General features: G+C 37.8%; 1 protein-coding gene across 7 annotated transcripts in view; it reads right to left on the bottom strand.

The window, feature by feature from the left end:
- Window positions 1-10,027: 10,027 nt before the first annotated feature.
- tmod2 (tropomodulin 2) overlaps window positions 10,028-24,577 on the bottom strand; it is a 61,088-nt gene continuing 46,538 nt past the window's right edge. For all 7 annotated transcript variants that reach the window (XM_069911167.1, XM_069911166.1, XM_069911161.1 and 4 more), the window contains 7 exons: window positions 21,769-21,891; window positions 20,104-20,178; window positions 17,421-17,551; window positions 15,689-15,796; window positions 14,733-14,876; window positions 13,834-13,978; window positions 10,028-11,650 (listed from right to left, as the gene is read on the bottom strand). In XM_069911167.1, the coding sequence (XP_069767268.1) occupies window positions 11,616-11,650; window positions 13,834-13,978; window positions 14,733-14,876; window positions 15,689-15,796; window positions 17,421-17,551; window positions 20,104-20,178; window positions 21,769-21,891 (761 nt within the window). In that variant the 3' untranslated portion in view covers window positions 10,028-11,615. The remainder of the gene's footprint in view (window positions 11,651-13,833; window positions 13,979-14,732; window positions 14,877-15,688; window positions 15,797-17,420; window positions 17,552-20,103; window positions 20,179-21,768; window positions 21,892-24,577) is intronic.

The raw sequence follows: 24,577 nt of genomic DNA, 5'->3' as shown, positions 1-24,577 counted from the left end.
ATGCCATAGGTGCTCTGTGATTCATAAGGGATTGCTTAAGCTGGAAGGTGGGTGGAAAGAAAAAGTTTGAAAAACCACTGCATTAATCGTACCTAATTGACTTGTTATGTGCACGGTTCCATAACTCCAAAGGAAATGGCCAATGACAATTTTTCTCAAGCAAAATATTTTAGCAACAGTTGGGTCTAGAGAAGTGATTCTCAATCTTCCCTTCCCACTCACATCCCACCTCAAGCAATCCCTTACTAATCACAGAGCACCGATGATTACTTAAAGTGGTAATGTGAGGTTGAGAACCACTGCTTTAGCCCATCTCCAAATGGATGGCATTAGTGTCAACTGCTTCAGTTTCTGCTAGCCCACTCCGCGTTCTCCCCTATCTTTCCTCCAGTTCTTCACCCTCTTCCCTCTGCATCCCCCTCCCCGTTTACTGGTGTGCCCTCAGTTATCCACCTCTTATCTCCTGCCTGTGGGACTGTGCACCTCCCCCACCACCATTTTGTTTGGGTGACATTGTGCTCATCTCTTGATGAAAGGCTCAAGCCTGAAACATTGGTTATGTATCTTTGCTACACAAAGTGTCCTGAACGACCTGCTGAGTTTCTCCAGCTTTGTGCTTTCACTTCAATCACAGTGTCTACAGACTTTTGAGTTTTACTCCCAAACTATTGATGCATCTAGGGAAAATAATACATGGCACGCACTGAAATTGCACCCTTCCCATCCAGTATTAAAACTTACTTCAACCCTTCATCCCACAACCATCCCTCGCTTTAAACACAAACCAGATGTACATAATTCAACAAAAATGTTAAGGAAGGCAAAAAGATTAATTGAATGAATCATTAAGGAAACAGTGAAATAGCATTTAACAATTACAATAGAAATCATCAGGGGTTTCCCAGAATCAAGGTGTCAAGTGCTACTGTTTTCAAATCGCCCAGTGCTCTAAATTCTCCATGACTTTGTAGAGTTTGGGCACCGGAAGGGACTTGATCAAGGTGTGCCATTGTCTCCATGATCCGGTCCATCTCTTCCTTTGTGGCATCACTCAGACTTACTAGGACCGACTCGCATCAGGGATTGAACACAAGCCCCTACTTTGCTAGACCCACTGTAGATTCCGTGATGGCTCAGCAAACGTCCAAGACAAGCAGTGCATAAAATGCCCGAACCAAAGAGGACACCAGCAGAAAGGTGTTTCTCCGGCTTTGTGTGCACCTTGTTTCTGACCGGAAATAAAATCATGTAGCGTGAATAAAAGCTCTCATGACTGGAGGAACATATGCTTTTATTAGCTTATAACCGAGGGTAGGGTCTTACAGTGGTCCTCAAGAGGGGCTCAGGGTTCAAGCGGGAAACCAGGGTTATAAATGGGTAGATGGGGGCAGAGCCAGCCATCAGTATAACATACCACGAGTGAATCTCAGTTCACTGCAAACCATGAGTTGGTTCAGGAGGTGACCGTCGTGGAACCCAGCCAATGTTTGCTCAAAGAAACATGATAAAAGTCACTAATTGACACTATTTATGTTTTCTTCATAAGACCACCAAATTCCCGTGTGGAAATAGCAAAAGAAAACCCTGTCACTCCCAGTATCCCAGCTGTAATGGACCAAGTTGGAACGGCGCCTTTGCTACACTTTGCTTTGGCACTTTCTGGGTCCCCTCACACCAGTACGTTGTTAAGAAAGCAGTTGCTGAGAAGAAGTGAGCCACCAAGTGTAACCCCACTGACAACAAAGCTCTATATTTCCTGGTAGTTTTCATTGTGCCCCAAACTGTCTGTCACCTATCTGAAGTCGAGGGCAAGTCTTCACTGACAATGCAAACAGATGGTGTTTTTGGTCCGCATTTAAACCTGGTAAACAATTCAAATCAACGCTGTGCATCACTGCTGCAGTGTCGTGAATTAGATGGGGGGGGGGGAAGAGGGGCACGATGGACGGCCGGGGCAGTGGGGCCCCCCCCCCTTCAAGTAGCGCACAGGACATGTTCTGGCTGCCGTATGCTAGATAGGTCAATGAAATGATGTATTCAAAGGACACATGTAAATAACAGCAGAACCCAACATTTCTCGAATCCTGTATTTAATTCCATCCTAAACAGTCCTGTAATCAGAATATTTTTCAAATTAAGCAGCAAGCAAGTCAGCAATGAGATGATTTCAGCCTCATTACAGCAATGGACACAAGAAGCTTGCTTGTCTGCTTCCATGTGGTAGATTCAGATAAGAGGCATGCAAACAGATAAATTAAAGATCTGAGTGGAGATGAGTCAGAGAAAATTATATTATTTAAAGTAATCAAAATCTCAATTATTTTTAGGGTGTGTTAAGTTCCATGGAACTTTAAAGGAACTTTGCGTATATTTGCAGTGGTACAATTGGAATGTTCAATATCAAAATTTGCTCAAACTCAGTTTGAAAATTACTCATCTAAATATTACAATCATTTTGTAACTTTTTACCTAAACCGAAATAAAAGCAAGAAAATGGTTAAACGTTTGAGGGAAGAACTCGGTGGACAGCGAGGAAGGATCTGAACCACCTGGAAAAAGTGGGCAGCAAAATGGCATATGGAATTTAATGCAAATGGGAGGCCATTCGCTGTAAACTGTAGGGCACTGAGACGTGCATTAGAAGAGGGAACTGGGAATACAAATACACAGGCTCAAATCTCAGTGAGAAGCTTGGATAGCTCACTGGTCTTGAAAACCAGGGGTCGCTTATGGACGTGGTTTTAAATGAAATTTTTAAAAAACAGTAAGTGAACGTTGGAATAAATAAAAGCAGGGTCACAGGTTCGTTCCTCGCTGAGGCCTCATTTCCGTGAGGGGCGCTGGACAAAGTGGTGACTGCCTTCCTTGCGGTAGACCAAGTTAAAGAATTTCATGCCTCTTACATTCTATGTGACAATAATGGAACCTTTACAATTCCTCAATTGTGGGGTCACAGGTAGATAGGGTCGTAAAGAGTCCCTTTGGCATATTGGCTTTCATAAATCAAATAATTTTGTATCGAAGTTGGGATGTTATCACCAATGTACAAGACATTGGTGAGGTCAAATTTGGATTATTGTGTGTATTTTTGGTCACCTAACTACAGGAAAGATATCAATAAGATTGAAAAAGAATAATGGATATTTACAATGATGCGTCCTGGACTCAAAAGTTAAGCAGATTAGAACTATATTTCCTCAGGCGCAAAAGAATGAGGGGCAATTTGATAAAGGCATACCAAATTATGATAGAGTAAATGCAAACAAGCTTTTTACACTGTGGTTAATTTTTAAACATTTAGACATACAGCAAGGTAACAGGCCCTTCCCAGTACATTTTGAACAGTGGGAGGAAACCAGAGCCCCCAGGGAAAACCTTACACAGACACGGGAAGAACATACCAACTTACAGGCACCATGAGATTCAAATCTGGGTCCTGATCGCTGGCCCTATAACAGTGTTGTGCAAACTGTGCTGCCAGGTGAGATTAAAAACTCAAGGACATACATTAAGGGTGAAAGGGGAAAATATTAAAGGGAACATGGTGTGTGGTGGGGCGGGGGGGGGGGGGGGAAGTAACCTCCACGCAGAGAGTGCTGAATGCATGAAATGAGCTGCCAGCTGATTTGATGAATGCATGCTCAATTTTGACATTTTAGAGAAGTCTTGACTGGAACATGGACAGGAAGGTAATGGAGGGATATAGTCTGGGTGCAGGTCAGTGGGACTATGCATAATAGCTCGGCATAGACTAGAATGGCCGAAGGACCTCTTTCAGTGCTGTAGTGTTCCTGAAGATCTGTAGACCATACAAAATTAGCAAGTTTTTTCAAAGCTGTATTTAATTCTGACCCATAGACAGTTTAACTTTAAAATTACTTAGCTAATTTGATTTACTTTGAATATTACAATAAAAATCCTAAACAATTTGAAATTCTGCTTTTAGTAATGATAATGGCAAAGTTTGCCCTATTCCATTATTTATATGCCAATGAGCCCACAACCAGGTTTTACCAAGATGTATTTATCATTTGATTGCAATGAAAATTAACCAGGATAAAAGAAATAAGAATGTTTACATTAATGGGAGAGTCTATGACCAGAGGGCATCGCCTCAGAATAAAAGGATGACCCTTTAGAACAGACGAGGAGAAAAAAAATTTCACCCAAAGGTTGGTGAATCTGTGGAACTCGATGTTATAACGAGCTGTAGAGGTGAAGTCAGTGGGTATATTTAAAGCAGAGGTTGATAGGTTCTTGATCAGGAAGGCTGTCAAAGGTGATGGGGAGAAGGCAGGAGATTGGGGTTGAGAGGAAAAATACATCAGTCACGATTTGAGCAGAATAGCCCAATTCTGTTCAAATGCCTCATGGTCTTAACAGCTTCTGACTTAATGCTATATTTACCGGATATACTTCTGTGGACCAAATTTTAGGGGTTGACTATTACATAACTTTTGACCACGGTAAGTGCCTGTATCGTTCAAGGAATTGGGAGCTCGGATGGGCGAGTGGCCAGGTTCTAGGCGAAAGTCCGCGCATGAGCGGTCAGGAGCCCTGGTGGACAGGCGGTTGGGGCATCAGGAGCTCTGGTCAGTGGGCAGCCGGAGCCTGGGTGAGAGTCCGCAGTCAAGGGATCGGGAGCTCCAGTGGGTGGGTGGCCGGGGCCAAAACTAAGGCGGGAGTAGGGTTGACTTTTATATGCGACGTACGGAAAATCCAGTTTTTTTGGGCCAAAAATAAGGGAGGGGGTGTTTGACTTTTGCATGACATCAACTACTACAAACACAGGCATGTATGGTAAATTACATTTTTATAGTACATTTACAAATGACTGAAACTAGAAAAATTTTTTTTTTGGAAACCATTCCCATTATATGATGTTAATCTGAGCTGGAGGAGAAATTAAGCACAAAGTAGCAATACTTTGCAAAATATACCGATTTCTCATGCTGAAATGATTAAAAATATATCTTCATTGAAAGACTTGTACAGGGCTCTGCACTGTACAGCAACCAGAACCCTGATGTGACCAAAGGGAGTAATGGGAAACAATTTCTCTCGACCTTCTATTTATATATTTAAACAAAAGCAATGTGACATTAATTTTATTTAGGGATTTCCCTAGCATTGAAATCGTGATCAAGCATTCAAATTTTAGATGCCTTACGTATACATCAAAATATCCTTTGGCTACCAGCTCAATAGCAGCAGAATCTTATTTTCATCATTTAATTGTTTTTCAACTCACTCAGTTGATGTAATTCTACTGGATGAGTTCACAGATGGTTTTTATACTTTTTTTTTTTAATTTTTTTTTACCCTAATTTTCTTGTTAATTTTGTTCTAGTATCATACACTTCACACAAGACAAACCAAACTCCTGAAACTTCCATCCTTCCTTTCATTACCTAAAGTGATCTCCAACAGTAGTCAAGAAGGTGCCTTCCCGCACAAGAAATTCCTAATCACACTGGAGGCCATTCAGCCCCTGAATACCAGGCCAAACTAATTCTGTCTATTCTGCCAAATTCTTAAGGTGGTAGGTAATCAATTCTCAGAGATGCACAATTTCCTCATTTATTAATTTTCATAAATGCATTGAAATATTTTAGGGAAAAATAGTCAATTACAGGGAATGTTGTTTTGAAAGAGGAAATTATTAAGTTCAGTGATCCCAGTGAAATTTAATATAACATGCAAAATAGGGTGCTTAACTGCTGGCTGCTTATCAATGGAAGTGCCTCTGTATATTGTAATTATATAATGACAAACTCATCTCAATGTACCCTTCAACAATCTCGCATAATGAATTTATATCCAAAAGAGCAAAGGTCTCGATGCATACTTTTTTACCCTTTTCTGGGAAAACTTAAAATCATCACTAAGATTACATGCTTGGAGTAAATTCAACCTGCAGAATTGGGTGTATGCAGGGTTACCAGAGCTCAAAAATGATTAGAGAAGTAGAAAAATACCATACTTGGAGAGGTACCGAATTTGAAATTGTACAAACACTCCAGATCGTACTGTACAAGTGTAATGACATGCTAAATTTTAAGACATTGTCCATGCAGTTACCTCATTCCCCGAGAATCTAACTGTAAGAGAAACCAGTGAGGTCATCTAAAATTATTCAACAAACCATACAAGGAACTGTTAAATGTAGTTTCTAATTTGTGTGCTAGGGGCCAAATAAGATTATAAAACTAAGTGATCACTCCCATTCACACTACAAACTATAGGATATATATGGTAAGTTAGTTCAGGAGTACATTGCAATAAAGTGCAGAAACTAATTTAAGATCCTCAATTCGGAAAAGTTGTGGTCAGTAATAATTCTAAAAGATTGTCACCTTATGACGTAACTAGGCTAACACCCAGCCAAAACACATCAACTATTTGATTGAGAGAATGATGTCCTTGAGTGTTTCTTTCATACCATGAATTACTCAAATGGCACGAAACACCTACCACACATCACTCAAAAGGTGGATCAACTCCAACATATTAGCCCTTATCCTGAAGGTTACAGATGCAAAAACTGGTTATTCACCTTATAAATGAGAATGGAAAAATCTAATTAATAAAATGCAGTTGTTTGCAGTCACTGGTACAAGTTTATCAAAGTTTCCCTCATAACTTATTAAGAGTCAAAATTAGCTGCATTTTGGGAAAGTAATTGCCTGTTGAATAGTCACACTTAACCAAGCAGTGATGAAAACCATTTCTGGCTGGACAATAGCAAGATATGAACAATTAAAACTTACAAGTAGCATTTACTTAGTCTGGGTAGCTAAAGGCAAAGCTTGCAGAGGTGAAGTAATTAAAATTAAAGAATCCAAAGTAGCTATAATTGAAAGAATAAAGATCAAAGGATTACAAAAACTGGAAGTTAGATGGAAGCTATCAAACTCGAGAGGATTTGAAAACCTGCATGAAAAATTAATCTACATATTCTACCACAGAAGCCAAAATCATGTTACTATAATGGTGCAGGATGGAAAACATGCTGATATCAGTAATGGTTATGTATTATTTATTTACCACCTATGTGTTCCAGCAAGCACAGGTTTTTTTTTTCTTTAACACTTCCATGTGGGAATTGCAGTTCATATTTTATTAATGCAACTTTTAAGTTGTTCAGTTTATTGCACATGTACTTAGGCACAAAGTCACCTTCTGGCTTGGAAGAAATCCAAAGTCACTGAGCTAATCCAACACACCACAGGATAAATACAACATTCTCTCAAAATTACTGTAGTTTGAGCACAAACTGGTTTCAAGTTCTCCTTCATACTTGCAGCCTCATTCTTTGTAATATAGATTCAGAGCACATTTTGTTTCTCGAACAGCCATTCCATTGCACCTTATCCAAGAAACCACTTACTTGGCAAAGAATTGAGAAAGGAGCCTCTCAATCATGAGTCTCCAACACCAAGCCCAGAATGTTGTTCTCTCATGTAACTCACTACCAAGATGCATTGCAGAGCTGCATTTTACCATCATGTCCTCGACTTGCTAATTATTACTGGATACAAAGTACTATCACTGATAAGTGCAATGCAAAAGTCAGTTCTAGCCTTTGAATGTAAATGTGTATGGCTGGAATCATTGAGGCTAAATAACAGATATTAACTACTTATATTTAAATTACATTTTGAAAATTCTTGATTAACATTTCAAGAATTAGTTTCAAAACAAAATCTAGAAGTTAAACGCAACCTTAATGGGGTGCATTTCCCAGAGTAAAAGCTGAATGTGATTTTGAACAGAGACGAACGATCAAAGAAGCTGCTCACAATAACTGAGATGTTCAGTCATGAAACAATATTTGCAGATGGATACTTGTCCTACACGTCTTGTTTGTCTGTGCATTATGTCTGATTGTGGGTCTGCGTGTTTTGTACAGATGACCAGAGAACGCTGCTTGTCAAGCTGTACTTGTTCAATCAGATGACAATAAACCCAACTCAAGATATAAAATGTTCAATTACTTCATTTTATTTGTATGAAAAATTCATTTGTCATCATTAACCAGCACATAATTGGTGACCAAGTAGTGCTTTTCCATTTCCATGGCAGACAAACCAAAACAGGTATTGAGATAAAGTCTGTATCTGAGAAGTTACGTTACACTCAAGAACTTGAGAGAAGATGGTTTGAAATGAGACTAATTCGCAAGAGAGATGTTACAGATTTTTTAAAAATGGATGACGTAGATTTTAAAAACAAGGCCATTTTAGCACAGAGTGAGTAGAAGAAAGCCGGAGGCTCACCAGCTTAATAGAAAAAAAGCCATCCGAGTAGGTGACAGGTCTCATGGCCAATACAAGTTCAGAGTACCAATGAAACAAGAAAAGTTTGGGATGAGGACTGGGAAGTTTGTACCTACTGGAGAGGAGGTGGTCTCCACTTAAAGGGGGGAAAATCACTGGCCTTCAGCCTACTCTGCCATTCATTACGATCCTTTATCACAAACTCGTATTTTGCTGCCTGCAGCTGGAAATCCATTTCCTTCTCAAGTACAATGTGACCTGACCTCCCTCTGCACAGGTTCACTACACAAGCAAAGCAACTTTATTTCAGACTTAAACATCTTTTCCTTTTCCTGGTCTTAGATTCCTTTCACCCACTTCTCCCATGGGAAACATTGCAGATTCCTTCCATTTTGATTGATGCCAGATGATTTAATACCAATTCATTATTTTGTACATCACTATAACATCAACCCTATGCTCCAGGGAAAAAAGTCCCAGTCTATCCAGGCTCTCCTTGCCCTCCAGTCTCCCACTAATGATTTTTTTTGGTACCCTTTCAGTTTGATAGCATGCTTCTTGTAGCTATGTGATCAGAGTATTGCAAATGTGGCATTGCCCACATCTGTATCACAATGTACTCAAATCCAGTCCATTCTCCACTACACATCAATAGTTCCGTCGTGGAAAGAGTCGAGAGCACCAAGTTACTTGCGTGCAAAGGATGACCCATCCTGGACTTGCAACATCTCCTTATTAGTCAGGAAGGTACGGTAGTGCCTATGCTTCCCAAGGAGGGCCAGGTGACTAACCTCCACATTTACAACCTTTTATTGAAGCACAATTGAGAGTGCTGTGTCATTGTGCATTACGGTAGCTTCAAAGCATCAGACTAGAAGTCTATACAGAGGATCATTAAAACAGCTAAGACAATCACTGGGCCCTACCTTTCCCTATGGATGACATTTACTGGGAGTGCTGTCTAAATAGTGCTCAAAGAATTATAGAAGACTCTTTCCATCCAGGACACAGTATCTTCAACCCACAACCATCAAAGTAATGGTACAGAAGCATCAAAAATGAGGATTGTCAAGCTGGGGACACTGAATAGTATCCTGTAGCTGTGAAAATCATCTCAAATATTTCTATACATTTATGTTAATTAAATTATCTTGATGTACTGTGTTTTTGTGTGCGAACCATGGTCTGCAGAGATGAAGTTTCATTGGGTTGTATGACAATCTTGAACTTGAAATCAAGTGTGCCAAACACTTTCTACCCACGTTGCCATTTTCAGGGAAAAATACATCTGTATAACTGGGTTTGCTTTACAGCACACTCCAGGGTAACATCATTTACTGCCCCTGGTTAACTTACCAAAATGCATTTCCGCCCACATGTCCAAATTAAATTCCAACCGTTATTCCTTGGCCCACTTTTCCAGTTGATCTAGATCCTGTTGTATGTTGTAACCTTAAATAACATTTTCCACTGTCAGCTCTACAATCAATTTGAATGTCATCAGCAAATTTATAAAACATGCCACATACATTCTCATCCAAATCATTATAGATAATAAAAAGTGAACCCTGTACTGATCCGTGGCACACCACTGACAAATGATTCATCTCTTAAATCAGTTTTAACGTGGCTAGCTAATCCTCTTACTAATTTGCTCTCTAATACCTTGGCTTCTTATCAATATATTCTTTGTGGTACCTTATCAAATGTCTCCAAATTGAGAATGATAATGAAAAAAACAACAGTACTTCAGTATTAAAAACTTTATTATCCCTCAGGTTTTATTGTAGAATGCTGTACATTTTAAACATTCACAGCATTGTTTTACATAAACTTCCCTCATTTAACACATTCTTATGCAGTTTACTTAGATTGAAACCATTATTCAATAAAACAGAACAATCCTACACCTTTTGAAAGGCTTTTGCCAGTTCAGAAATAGTCTACGTGATACAATTATGTTAAACAATCCATTTTTAATTTGACAATTACTACAAGTCAGATTCTCATCCATGATCTTTTTTTTCTATAAGCTTTAACTTTTAAACAGTTGAGGAGTTAATTACTTTCTTTATAAAATCCCATTAAAAGAAGGTTTGAAAGAACCACCACGTCATGGCAATGCATTACTGACAGAGAAAACATGGGCCGACAATGAGAGGGCTATTGTTATCAAAACATAGCTTAACCACACAAACATTCACAAGGCCTTGGACTTCAGACAGCATTCACAACGTGCAGACATATACATGGATCTTGCATTCAGACATTTCCTATAATATTAGGCATGCTGCCACACTTTTAATATACATCAGAAAATAAAAATTAAGGGGAATTTTTTTTTTACTGCATGGATCTTGCAGTGTAGGTTGGCATGGATTTTTTTAAAAAACAAACCATTAATACCTCGTGAGCATTGTTCAGATTTTTTTTAATACCATTAGCTTCAGTACTCCATAGAATCCAATTTGCCTAATGGAAATGTATGCTGGTTTCAATACAATAATGAATTAGGAGGAAAAAAACTGAAAGGTCCAGATTTATACATCTTTGGTTAAACAGTTATGACCATTGCCAACTAACAGTCTGTTCAGATTATATGAAACAAGTTTATTACTTTGTTCTAGCAGTTTCCATTAATGCAAACCATTTTGGTAATCAAACGTAATTTGCACAGAATAGTATCAACGCATTTAAGATTTGCAATAGCTGTTTTGGCAGGAAGTTTCAAGAATTATTTGTGTTAAGACTTGATTTGAAAGGTTCTTCCCAGTGTGGAAAATCAACAGCTACTGGTTTAATTCTGCACAGCATGGCCAAATCAAAGTCCCAACACACCTTCATTGTAGCCTTTAATTAATACAAAAAAATTTTTTTTTTTTTTTTTAAAGTATTTTGTCTTAGTTGCATTAGAAGCTTAAATGAAGTACAAAAATGACACTCAACTGCACAAGACATTACAATTTTAGCACAATTTTAATGACAGTTTATAAAAGATTTAAAAATACTTGATATTGGGCACAGTGCAAATTTCAAGTTAAACACTTTTCCTGTCCTGGATATTTTAATCTAACATATTTTTGCATAACAAGAGAGTTTGGTGCTAGTCATAAGGTCCCCTGGAAAAAGTTAAAGAAGAAGTGATGCTTGTGGGTAAAAGTTACTGCTAAACGACACTTACTATTAGAATAGTGGAGTTAAATTCCAGTCTTTTCCCTTCTACCCAGACAGCAAATATACGAATGCCTTGACCTAGTCTTGGCAACTTGCCCAATACACTGTAGTGGATCTTCCATAGGATGAAATACAGCACCAGGCACAGGCTCCAGGTTACCGTTAAGATGCATCTCCTTCAACACGCTTTTTACGAACTGTATTTATAAACAGGAAAAAAAACTGTAGTCACCAACTGTAGAACAGACACAATCTTTTGGAAATTTAGAATATTTCAAGTCCACTAAGTGTTGAAACGTGCAGTCAAACAAAGTTTCAGAAACTCTCAGAAATATACAAAACTGAAGATCAAGTTTAAAGAACAAAACATTAGTGTAATTACGGAAAACTGGTGATTAGTTCAATAACTTCAATTTCTACATGCTCACACTTAAATACCATTTGAAACTTCATGGCCGGACAGTTGGAAAGTTGCATGAAGAATAAATTTGCTCATATCCCAGACTCAAGAAGAATCAAGATGACAGCAACTAGCAGAACAAAAATTTAGCAGATAAAAGTGAAACTTTTCAGCTTGTTTAAGGGGAGATAAAAATGTTTTCAGGAAAATTGCATTGTTTTGAAAATTAAGAAAAATCGACAAGGATAGTTTCAGATGAACATTATACCAACAAAGATTCAGAACTAATGCTACTATTTAGGATCACCAGATTTCTACTAAAGCGTCAGAATCTTTCCCAAAATTGTGCATGAAGAAAGTTTCCACAGTGAATTGCCCAAGAGATTTACTTTGTCATTTTGCAGGAAGCAACCATTTGTATGAAATTTCAGCTAGGACTTTTGCTTGCTGGTTTTATTTTGACTGTTTGGGATAGTGTGATATTATTATTCACAGTTCTCCCTGATGCTAATGAGATAACATCAAGAATTGAATTTCCTTCATGGGATCCATTTTAATTCATATCCACACATGGAAACCCAAAGTGCCCTGCTCAGTCGATTGCAGTGTCAATGTTTACTAACTACAGTGCCATGGCCAATCACTATATAGTAAGCTTTTTTTTGTCATTCGATTGGTCTAATGATGGAGAACATTAACAGAAATGCAAAAATACTTGCAAGGGTGGGGAAACGGTGGGTGCATTGGTCATTCTAAAATCACTCCAAAACAATGGAAGTATACAGCCTGTGACAAGTTGGACTTTTCTACCTAAGGGAGCAATAAACGCTACCTTGTTATATATAATTTAAGACATGGTTAGAGATTTTTGCATAGTAGGGGAATTAAGAGTTTTTGTTGAAAAGGCAGGTGAATGGAGTAAAATCCATAGCCAGATCAGATCTTATTGAATGGTGGAGGATTGCCAGGTCAGATGTCCCAGTCCTGCTTCTATTTCTTATCTTGCATCATCTAATGCAAGCAGTAACACTCAAATAGTCAAAACCCACAAAAAAACATCAAGCTTTTGTGGCTTTCAAGGAAGGAACATGTATCACGATAGCTCACCCAATTCCTTCACCACCTAAAGGTACTGATTTGCAGAATTAGAACTCCAAAAAAACTCAAGAATTAGAATAATCTGCTCAGGAAAGGGGCAAGATCAGTCCCTAGTCACTTCTGGTTGGCATCATTACACAAGTTAACGGAAACAAAATTCAACTTCTATTTCCATATGCTTCCAAAACATGTAGGTAGGGTGTAGTTATTGGAGAGAGAGAGTCTGGTCATCTGAATTCAATTCCCTTGTAATAATCCAAGCTTCAAATGTAACGGAACACTTAATAACCACTGTTTGTCTTGTATTCAAATTGCTTCATATCTCTGGGATTCTGAACATAGAGATAATACTTAGGTAATAAACAATTGGTTAAACCTACTTCTATTTGTCAAATGTCTCCTGGAATCGTGCCTTTTTAAGAAACATGTGACTGCCACTGCAATGTACTGTGAACAAATTCTATTCGCTTCCTTTGGGCGTTAAAAACTTCAAAAAAAATTCAAAAATAAAATCCCTCAGCAGACTAAGTAGGCCAAAGAAAAAAAAGTTAATATTTTGCACTGATAAATTCTTATCATAGATCTTGTACTTGCCAAAGAGTTGTTTCAGAAGGTGGAGCTCTTAGGTTTTACCATCCATAATAAATGTTAATTTAGGCAAGAATTCGGAGGATTTCCAATTCTGATGAAGAGATCTGGACCAAAAATGTCAACCATTTCTTTCCAATAAAGCTGGATTTTTCCAACATTTAAACAGACTAATAATTATATTCCAAAGGTGCACCACCATGGAATAAACATTGCTTTGGTGTGGGGTAATAGAAAATTCCCTTCTGGAATCAGGCGGCTGTGATATCACAGAGGTAACTGGATCTTACTTACCTAAATCATTGTTTTTAGTTATGGCTGCAGCTGCCCTGGCTCGTGGTCCTTGTTGCATAAACTGATACCCAAATTTCAAAATAGAGTTGTTTCTTTCCAACATTTGCGCTATTTCCATTTCAACCGTTGCACCTAGTTGCTGGCGCTGTGACCAGAAAGACATTGATGAATTAAATTCACTCTGCCACTTTTCTTGTCATAACATAATTCGAAGGTTCAAGCAGTTTGACTGGACATTTTAAGAGGTAGCTGAAAATGGTTTGTGAATGCTCAAAATACAGTTCAGGTGTATTAACTGCATATTTATTTAAAAGCTTTAATCTTTACAAAATTATACAATAAAACTCCAATCATCTGGCACCTATGTTGATTAGTAGATGCTGGAAAAGTGAATTTTCCAGATGCTTGAGACTGTGTGTTGCGCCATTGGTGAACTAATTACTGGAGGTGCCAAATTTAAATTTTTTTTTCCCCCAAAAACTATTTATTTTCCTCAATTCCCCCCCCCCCCCCAGTTGCTTGATGCTGCCAGAGCCTTGAATTCCAGATAATTGGGGTATTACTGCAGTAATTTTGTGAAGTAGCTACCAGACTTAAAAATGCATTCTATAAATGTGCAAATTCATTCAAGAATTTTTTTAAAAAAATGCAAATATAATATATTCCCATATATCTTTTTAAATCTTCATACACCAAATGGTTAATGTGGACTGATGCAAAGTTTACTTCTATTTAGAAAGCATGAATAATTAATTTGTGCAACAAAATTAGCTGAGCATTGGTAAAGTTGGTTCAGCTTTAATGCAGCCTACTTAATCAGTGAAAATCCAACAGGAATTAGACAATAAATACTGTTTTAACCTCAGTACACCAATGAACATTTGCAAAAAAAAGCTTACCTGATTATCAATCTTGATCTCCATTAAAGTTTCATTTTCTTTCAGTGCATCTATGATCAACTGCATACCAACACCAGTGATGAAGTTTGACTCAATATTTAAACTTTTAAGTGTTGTATTTTGTCGTAGCATATCTGCTAATGCCTTTTAGAACAAAATTTGTGAAGTGTTACCAGGGTTAGTCTCGAAAATGAATCATTTAAATTCTAACGTGCACGAAGAACTGATGAGATCCCTTTGCATTCCACAACTTAACAATCTATTCCTTTATTTTTCCTTGCAAAATGGGAATTTCAGCTTCCAAAAGTAAACTTCATCTCTGCCCATTTACTTAACCTGTTCATTTGTAGTTAAGTTTGCAGATGCTGGGGGTTTCAGGATCACTCTATACAACGGCATAGATTCCAAAACTGCACAAGTTGCAGTCTCATCAACACCCTGCAAAATTGTATTAAAAGTTTCCAAATTCAACAGCTTTCCCAATTACTTGGTTCACCTGCACACCCATCTATTGTTTCCCGGACCATCAGTTACAGATTTCATTTTAACAACATTCTGAAATCTCATTTGATTCAAATGTTTCTATTTTCCTACTCAGTTGAATTTATGGATTTAATTCTGTCTCAATTGATGCTTCATGGACTAAGGAAAGAAGGCTAAAACATGAGCTTTTTGGAAAACAATTTCTGGAGTCCAAGACAAATTTTAAAAATGACTCAACAGCAGCTGCCTTTGTGTCAAATATTATTCAGCTACATAACTAATAAAAAATATAGTTCATCTTGTACAATTGCCTTAGTTTTGACCTATAGCAGTCACAAGGCAAGGAAGGGTGTTGTCATGGGATGTTGAAAGCTAATTTTCATATTTTTTTGACCGCAATTTCAAGTTAATTCACTAGAAAACCAGACAGAATAAGTCTTGTGAATAGACAACTAGATGAAAATAAAACTTACAAAAGCAATGGGATCATTGCTCCGAGTTGCTGCCAAACTAAACTTCTTCAGATGAGAATTTTTTTTCAATGCTTCTGCAAAGTCTTTTAGCGTTGGAATTGGAATATTCTAAAAACAAATACAAATAAATGATGAGTATTTACCTTGCTTCTCTGTCCTCCCAGTTTCTGCTAACTAGTCATCCAGTTGGATTGACAGGCTTGCCAAATATGCTTTTGTTGAAAATCTGAAAGATTCATGAATTAATAAATGTTGTAGACATTCTTTGAAAAAAAATATTTTTTAATTTATTTCACTTTCATTTTCTCTTATTTACATAATGGTAGAAGCCGATTTGGCCATTTAGTCCTGTACTGCCCAATTACACCCAAATTAACTTACAATCTCATACATTTTGGAAGATCAGAGGAAACCAGGGAAAACCCACGCAGACACGGTGAGAAATACAAACTCTTTACAGACAGCATCGGATTCGAACCAAGGTCGCTGTTCTGAAAATAGCTTTGCGTCATTTATTGACCACTTTTTTCTCATCATTTTACAAGCCTCTGACTTAGGACACGTTAACACTGGATGGTGCAAGAGAGAATGGATAATTCTACATTTCATTCTGAATAAAAGGACTTTCATGCAAATTTGAACAGAGACCGGCCTTTGAAGCCAATTTCATTTCTTGGGTAATGGAGTTTAATGGCACTACAAGAAAAAAAAATCACTGGTGGAGGTGGGGGGGGTTTAAAATGAGCAAACATATATAATCCCAGATCAGAAGCTGGATCTTGCATACATAATTTTGACTACCAGACATTTTGCCAATCAGCCACTGTTTTCCCTCAGGCAATCCTTCATTGTCAAGGACAACCATTTCCTTTCCAGTTCTGAACCTGCCAATTTCTATGCAGAGTCTGCGGTCTCTTGTGAGCAAGACAGGCTGATAGTTTCGGTTGCTTCATAGGCTACTTGGGATGCTGAGAGTTTCTAACTGCTGTTTGCACATTGCCTCAGAACTCCCATCAGAGATTTAAGGTGCCAAGAACTTTCTGGACACTATAATCCAGAGGTTTTCAAATTGTGCCCCACCCCACCCCAAACTTACATTCCACCTTAAGCAACCCTATGCCATAAATGCTCTGTGATTAGTAAGGGATTAAAGTGGGATGTGAGTGGAAGAAAAAGGTTTGAAAACCACAGTTTTAATCATACCTCATTGACTCGATATGTGCAGTTTCATAACTCCAAAGGAAATGGACCAATGACAATTTTTCTCCAGCAAAATATTTCAGTAACAATTGGATCATAGGTGCTCTGTGATTAGGAAGGGATTGCTTAAGGTGGTATGTGAGTGGGAAGGGAAGACCCAATTGTTACTGAAATATTTTGCTGGAGAAAAATTCTCATTGGTCCATTTCCTTTGGAGTTATGAAACTGTGCACATAACGAGTCAATGAGGTATGATTAAAACTGTGGTTTTCAAACCTTTTTCTTTCCACTCACATCCCACCTTAATCCCTTACTAATCACGGAGCACTTATGCCACAGGATTGCTTGAGGAGGAATGAGTTTAGGGGCACAGTTTGAAAACCACTGCTATAATCTGAGCAGTCATGAACCAGACATATCCAGGAACTAATTGGCTTATTAGAATAGCTTATAGCTTTTGTTAATTGCAATAATGCAGAATTCAAGTAAAATCAACCAAAAATACTACGAGACTCATTAGGAGGTCTCTTACCTTAATGTTATTAAGATTAATTTCCACAAGCCCTGGGTCATTGTCTTTTATTCGTTGTAAACTTTCTTCTACATTTGTTGGGTTGGGAGGCTCATCAAAAACAGGTTTGACCTTCTCACCTTTGACAACATCTGGAAGGTAATTAAGCAAATCAGCTGCCTTTTTTATTATCCAAAGCTTCTCAAATTCTAAAAAGCACCCTTTCACAAATGGAAGTTATCATTCTCGAGTCATTCTTCACAATTATTGTAATCTGCATGAAACGCTGCTTCAGATAGCAATATCACAAATCACATGACACCTCCATATGACTGCAACAGGTTCAGGTTTACGATGGACTTCAGTGAAGTTGGTACATAAAATGATTGATTTCACTTTGCAGGCTGTTAAAGAGCTCGAGTTGAAAAACAAAATTTGATTCTACATAACCATATAACCACTTACAGCACAGAACAGGCCAGTTCGGCCCTACTAGTCCATGCCGTAACAAATCCTCACCCTCCTAGTCCCACTGACCAGCACCCGGTCCATACCTCTCCAGTCCTCTCCTATCCATGTAACTATCTAGTCTTTCCTTAAATGTAACCAATGATCCCGCTTCGACCACGTCTGTCGGGAGCTCATTCCACATCCCCACCACCCTTTGAAAAAGCCTATCCACGTTTACTCTGTCTGTCCCTTTTAAAATCTTAAACACCTCTATCAAGTCCCCTCTCAATCTTCTACGCTCCAGAGAAAAAAGCCCCAGTCTGCACCTTTCCCTGTAACTCAAACCTTGAAATCCTGTCAACATTCTCGTGAACCTTCTCTGCACTCTCTCTATTTTTGAATTTTTTTGAAATATAGAACACATTAATAATCCTTTCAGCCCATGAGCCCGTGCCACCCCAACAACACCCAATTGACCTAAAACTCCAGTATGTATTTGAAGGGTGGGAGGAAACCGAAGCATCCAGAGGAAACCACGCAGACACGTGGAGAACGTACAAACTCCTTACGAACGAACAGCACGGGATTCGAACCCCAGTCCAGATTGCTAGCACTGTAACAACATGGTGTTAACCGCTATGCTATTACTAACCAGGCTATTCTAATGCAATGATCAAAAACAAAACTGCATAATGACTTCATTGTCCCAAATACTTAAGCTTTATTTTGCTCTCCATAGAAGCTGCTTGACCTGCTCAATAGCTCCAGCATTACTACTTTTATTCTTTTGAACAAATCCACATGTCGGTTAATTCATTTTTATTTATAATAAATGTTATTACCTTGGTTCAAATTTATGGAATGGAAATATGGAATTAACACTAGAAATTGGGGACAATTACCTAGTTTAGCTAAAAATTAAATAGCACACAGGGAAACTATCAAAGCCATGTGCAAAACACCTAGTATAGCTATTATAGCAATGGGACAGGTCAAGAAACAACATTTTTTGCTATACATTTTTGTCCTCAGTGATATAATTAAGTTTCCCAAGTGCAAAGGCTCGAAACAAGTTCAAAAGCTTTGATATCAAACATTAAAGTGTTAATGAACAAACTATTTCATTGATCATGTTGATGGGTTAATTTTTTCCAATGAAATAGTCGAGCAGCTATGATTCTAATAGTTAATGATTTTAGATTAAGAAAAAGTTGAAGATCTGAAAAGGTTTAAAGGGAAAAAGTGCTCGATAAGCTGAAGAGATCTTTAAGGATGGAACTCTTTGGGTGAATAGACAAGAATCTGTAGATGTAAGGTTTTTAAAACAATCAGTAAGATGCCACATAAAAGGTGTCCATTAAGAGCTCATGGGGTGGGGAAATGGATCAGCTAACAGAAATTGGATAATTAATGGGGTACTACATCGGTAACAGGGTCTCAATATTTGCAAACTAGATTACAGACTTGGATGGAGGGATCAAGCAAACTGTAGCAAAATGTGCTGACAAAGGTGGACGGAAAAGCAAGTATGAGGAGGACGTGGAATTTTAAGTATAGAAAAATCATTAAGTGAAAATCTGGTAGGTGAATTAAATCCATTCTGGTAGAAAGAACAAAAACAGAATACTGTTTAAATGTAGATCTGTAATGCATTTCAGAAGGCAAATATAATGCAGGCCTTTACTGTCAGAAAGATAACGTACAAAAGTAGGAGACTCGCTGGAGTCCGACGATTCTGGTATCATTTTTAGTATATACTCGCCCGAGCAGTTCTAAGGCGGCTCCTGAGATGCTGAACAACCGAAATGACTGTGCATTTATATATTTGGAGTTTGAGAACAAGACACAATCTTCAAGAAACACTAGGTTCTGGGGTGGAGTTGAAAAGATAAACAACAGAATGTTCCCTTCATGGTGGACAGTTTTGGAATAAGGAGTTGTCCACTGACATTACTATTAGGAGGAATCTATTGTGAGGATTTTGAGTTCTCGACACCAAATTGTTGTTGGAGACTGAATAGATTTAAGGCTAAGGTTTTGGTCTTAGGAGAAAGAAACAAATGGGGAAGTATAAAAGACAAGAACAGATCACCAGGAATAGCATTGAATGGCAGAATGGTCTATAAAAGGCTGTATGCCCTAATCCTACTCTTGGGAAAATATGATTTTACTTGACACATAATAGTTATTTTCCAAGTAAATTGGGGAAATAAAGCAATCAAGTGATAAACAATCATGATGTTCTCCAACTTACTGTTCAACCCCCCTTTGTTTCCACCGATTGAATCACAGTAATGAGTGTTGTTTAAAGTGTGCATTCCGAGAATGGCTGGAATCCAGAAACATTAAATTAATAACAACAGATTGGAAAACCTTTCAAAAAAATGTCTGCCTCAATCGAGTCAGTCTGAACAAAAACAACAGGGCACAATGATGAATACATTATTTGTAATATCCACTTTGAATGAAATAAGCCATAAAGGATAAGACGTATGGTTCAACTTAATTCAGATTAGATGAATCATACATTTCTATGATTGCACAAAATATAGATTTTAAAATTAAACAAAACGGCCAAATGCAATTGCTGCGATGTCTTTAATGCTGCAAAGTGCTGGAATTCACTCTCCGTGGGGAAGTCGTTAATTACTCAACATGTGCACTGGGGGGGAAAATGAAGTGATCATTTTGAATAATTTCCAACCTAAAATTGGACACAGTTATGGTCTATTAAGAAAATGAGTTTGAGCACAGAATATAATTTGAAACCGCAATTTTTAAACATTTCTTGGATTTATTTTGTTTTCTCTTTTCCCAATTCTAAGAGAAGGTACGAATTCCCTCGACATTCATTTGGTTAAACAGCTAAAAGTTATCTGGCATATCATTCTGTTCTTTCCTCATTTTTCTCTCCAATTGCAACTCATTAGAAACACCCATATGCTGTAGAATGATCAGCAAGAATTTTGGCAATAAAACATCCTATACTGTGGCAATGAGTGTTGATCTTCTAATTTTTATATTTCACTGACGTTCATTGAAAAAAAACTAAGATGCATGGTACAACTAGTAATAGCACACTCCACGATGCTCAGTGGCCAGCACGGACAACTAAGAACAATTTGCTTTTTTGGGACACTAATTACCATCAACTTGAATGCACGTTTAGAATCTCAGAGGGCATGAATCCCATAGGCCAGATGGGCCATAAAAGTAATATGTTCATATAGCTCTGTGAACATGAGGAAAAGAATATGGTTTCTGAATTCTAGATTAGCCAAATCTAAAATTCTACAGCAGCCATACCAGGAATTGAACTCAAGTCACAGGATTGTTAGTTCAGACCTCTGGGCTGCATTAACCATTGTGATTAGAGCACTAAGTGGATGATGCAATTTATGTAATGCATTGACCTCTGATAATCAAGAACCTGATTGATTGGCTTGGCTACTGTTTCGCTATGTGTGATTGCCCACACCCCAAATCCAATCAGTTTTGTTTCACGTGAGCTTTAATCTCATCTGGTTCACTGGAAGATCTGTTATTCTACCGTGCCACATCTCAGAAATAATTAGTGAAACAATCTGGGAATCTGCTGAACTGGCACGAAGTCAGCAGAATGGGAGATTTTTACCATTCGCAAATCGGAGAGTTCATGGTCTCCAAATTATGTATTCATAATTTCTGCCAAAGCTTCCAGCTATTAAATTACCATCATCCTCCTCCACATTTTTCCCACAAAATGTAGTAGGGCAGTTTTGGTCTTCACTGTTAATTTCCCAATTAAAGCCAATTGTGAAATTGAGAAAAGTATACTAAAATTTATTCAACTTAAACATCTTGCATTCCTCTTTCAGTGTAACTACCAAAGACAAAACAAGTGACCAAGAACCTCAAAGTTCTGTTCAAGATGCTCTACCTGCAAGGTCACAGAGCTCAGTGTCTGATGCACTAGTCAAAGCTTCTTCCAGTTCTGGGTCCAGAATTACTTTCTCTTCTACACGCTGCTCCATGGGTTTCTGCTTCGGCATCCATAACTTTCCTGTGACAAAAATTATGTTTCAAAATTTTATCCATTTCATGTGTTAGGGATTATTCAGGAGTTAGAGTTGAGGATAGCAGGCATATCAGGACAAAGTGGGGGGAAAATATACTCTTCAGAAAATCCACTTTTATATCTACCAGCATAGGATAGTGTTTTAAACTTCAACAAAATATTCAAGTACAATAAAAATTCCTAACCATTCAGAACTTTTGAAGAGGCAACTGAAGCCATTTTCATTGAAGTTAGAGGTTATTCATGTTTTCAATATGATGTAGTATTACATTGTTAGAAAGAGTTGGAAGTGAGTCAGAACTTCTGTATCAGATCACTTGCCCTCATGGTGGTATTTATGAACCACAGCCTTGAATTGATGCAGTGTTACTGATAAAAGTATTCCCAATATTACCAGGAAGAGGAAAATCAAGGACCCAGACCTAGTGGTGGTGAAGACAGTTTCCCCACCATGTTAATGAACAAACTGGAGAACCTGCAGGTACCAATATTCCAATGCAATGCTACTTTTGCCCTTGGTGGTAGGAATCATGAGCATGGAAAATGCATTTCAAAGCTGTTTTTATGCCACATGACAAAACATGTGCTGGACTGCATCCTTCAAGACCAAAATTCAAAATCTGAGGAATTAAACACATGCGTGGGCAGATGAGTTTTCATACGGACAGATTATTTTATGGCAGAATTGCTCCACGATTTCTACTTCGACATACAAATTGTTATTCTGATTATTAGCTTTACCTGTAAGAATATGTAAAAGCATTTATTTATATGTACTTCAAAATTAAGATTTAGTCCAAAAGCCACATTTGACAGGATTGTTTTTTTTTTCTTGCATTTTGTTAAAAGTACAGTAAACCCCTGGTATCTGGCACCTATGGGGATTGGTAGATGGCATGTAGTGTACCTTCCTGTGGCTTGGGACTTGGTCTTACAATGCCAAATACACCTGAATAAAGAGTTCAAAAGACAAAACTATACTGTACTTACACTTGCAAATTTCACTTGCATGAATACATAAACCTTAACATTTTACTTTCTTTTCAGTCACATTCTTTCAAAACATTGAACTGTTGCTGTATCTGCCGGTTCCTCTCCCTCCATGGACCTCCCAAGAGATGAACATGTAGATAATTAACCCCCTCTCCCCCAGAGACAAAGCCTCTGACCAGGGCAACTCTTACTGAGCAGATATAAGAAGATACTTTAAGAGAACCACCCCAATGGCAAGCGGCGACAACCAACTCTTCAATCTGGGCAATGCCATTGCTGTTTCACACAACTTGACCCAAACAGCTGCTACCAGCAAAGCCTGACCAAGGCCCTCCGCTGGTGAACATTTGCTCCCATCTTCCAAGGTTTATATGTTGCTTCAAAGAAATTTACAATTTTTAAGCTTGCATACTTTTTACTTTTTATTTTATTTCTTATTTATTTGGATGCTTGAAATTTATTTTCCTTGATGTTTTTGCCATTTGCTTGAATTCCTGATACCAGGGGTTTTACTGTATTAAGACCTTAATAGGTATTGCTCTTGCATTGTAACAACATCCAGCTAATAAACAACTTTAAGTATATCTTCAAATTATTTATATTAAACATTTTCTGCAATAGATCATTATAAAATGGTATTGGAAGGGGAGAAAATAAAATCGTAACAAAATCCATGAAACCAGTCTAAAACTTTCATCATTACATTTTGTAGATTAACCTTTTTACACAACTATTCCTTGATGCAAAAATTATAAGAATGGTTGACCAAAATAGTCACAACTGAAAATATCCAATGGTGTTGTCAAGAGGAAGTGGCAAAAAAATAAAAAAATTCCATAGACCATTCAAAGAATTATCTATTGTTCATGTCAAATTGTGGTCATCCTGCAGTTACAGAAGCAATTCGAGCTTGGATGTTGCAACGTCGTAATTTGTTTAATAAATGTGCGCGTACAGAAGCAATTCGAGCTTGGATGTTGCGATGATATAATTTGTTTAATAAATGTGCACGTACAGAAGCAGTAAAGCGTGAACAATGTTCTTCAAATATTTACAATTTGAATTTCAAAAACTATTTTAAGAAACACGGAAGAAAATTAAATATTTTTTCTTCCCAAAGCTACATTTATTTCCCATGTCAGAAGTGTTTATTTCAACCAAATGGCTTTGTGAAAATGAAGGATCGTGGGAAGGCCAGAGTATAAACCAGACCAAATGGAAATGACAGCTTCTCCTGCAGAAAAGATGGTGGTCTCGTAAACAATAGTAAACAATAAAAGGTAAATTCAAATCAGGAGTTCATTAAAAAAACCGTGTTTAGTATTTAATAAGGACATAAAAATAGGAGGAGTAGGTCATCCGGCCTCTAATGCCTGCTCCGCTATTCAATGTGACCATTGCTGATCTCCACCTACCTTTTCCCTATATCCCTTAATTCTCATATTATGTAAAAATCTATCTAACCTTGTCTTAAATCTATCTACTGAGTTTGCCTCCACTGTTTCAAAGGACAGCGATTACCAAATTCACAACCCTCTGGGAAAAGCAGTTCCTCCTTGGGTGGCCAGACAGTCCAGCTTTTGAGGACCAGCACCACCTTGAGCCTGACGTTAATTTCTCCGCCATTTAGGGGCGTAGGCCCTACACCCCCAAATGGAGGACAAATTAAGAGGTAGAA

The sequence above is a fragment of the Narcine bancroftii genome, chromosome 14 (assembly GCF_036971445.1).
Source record: "Narcine bancroftii isolate sNarBan1 chromosome 14, sNarBan1.hap1, whole genome shotgun sequence".
Taxonomy (NCBI): domain Eukaryota; kingdom Metazoa; phylum Chordata; class Chondrichthyes; order Torpediniformes; family Narcinidae; genus Narcine; species Narcine bancroftii.
The sequence above is the reverse complement of the archived record's forward strand: the minus strand, read 5'-3'. Positions and strand labels throughout refer to the sequence as shown.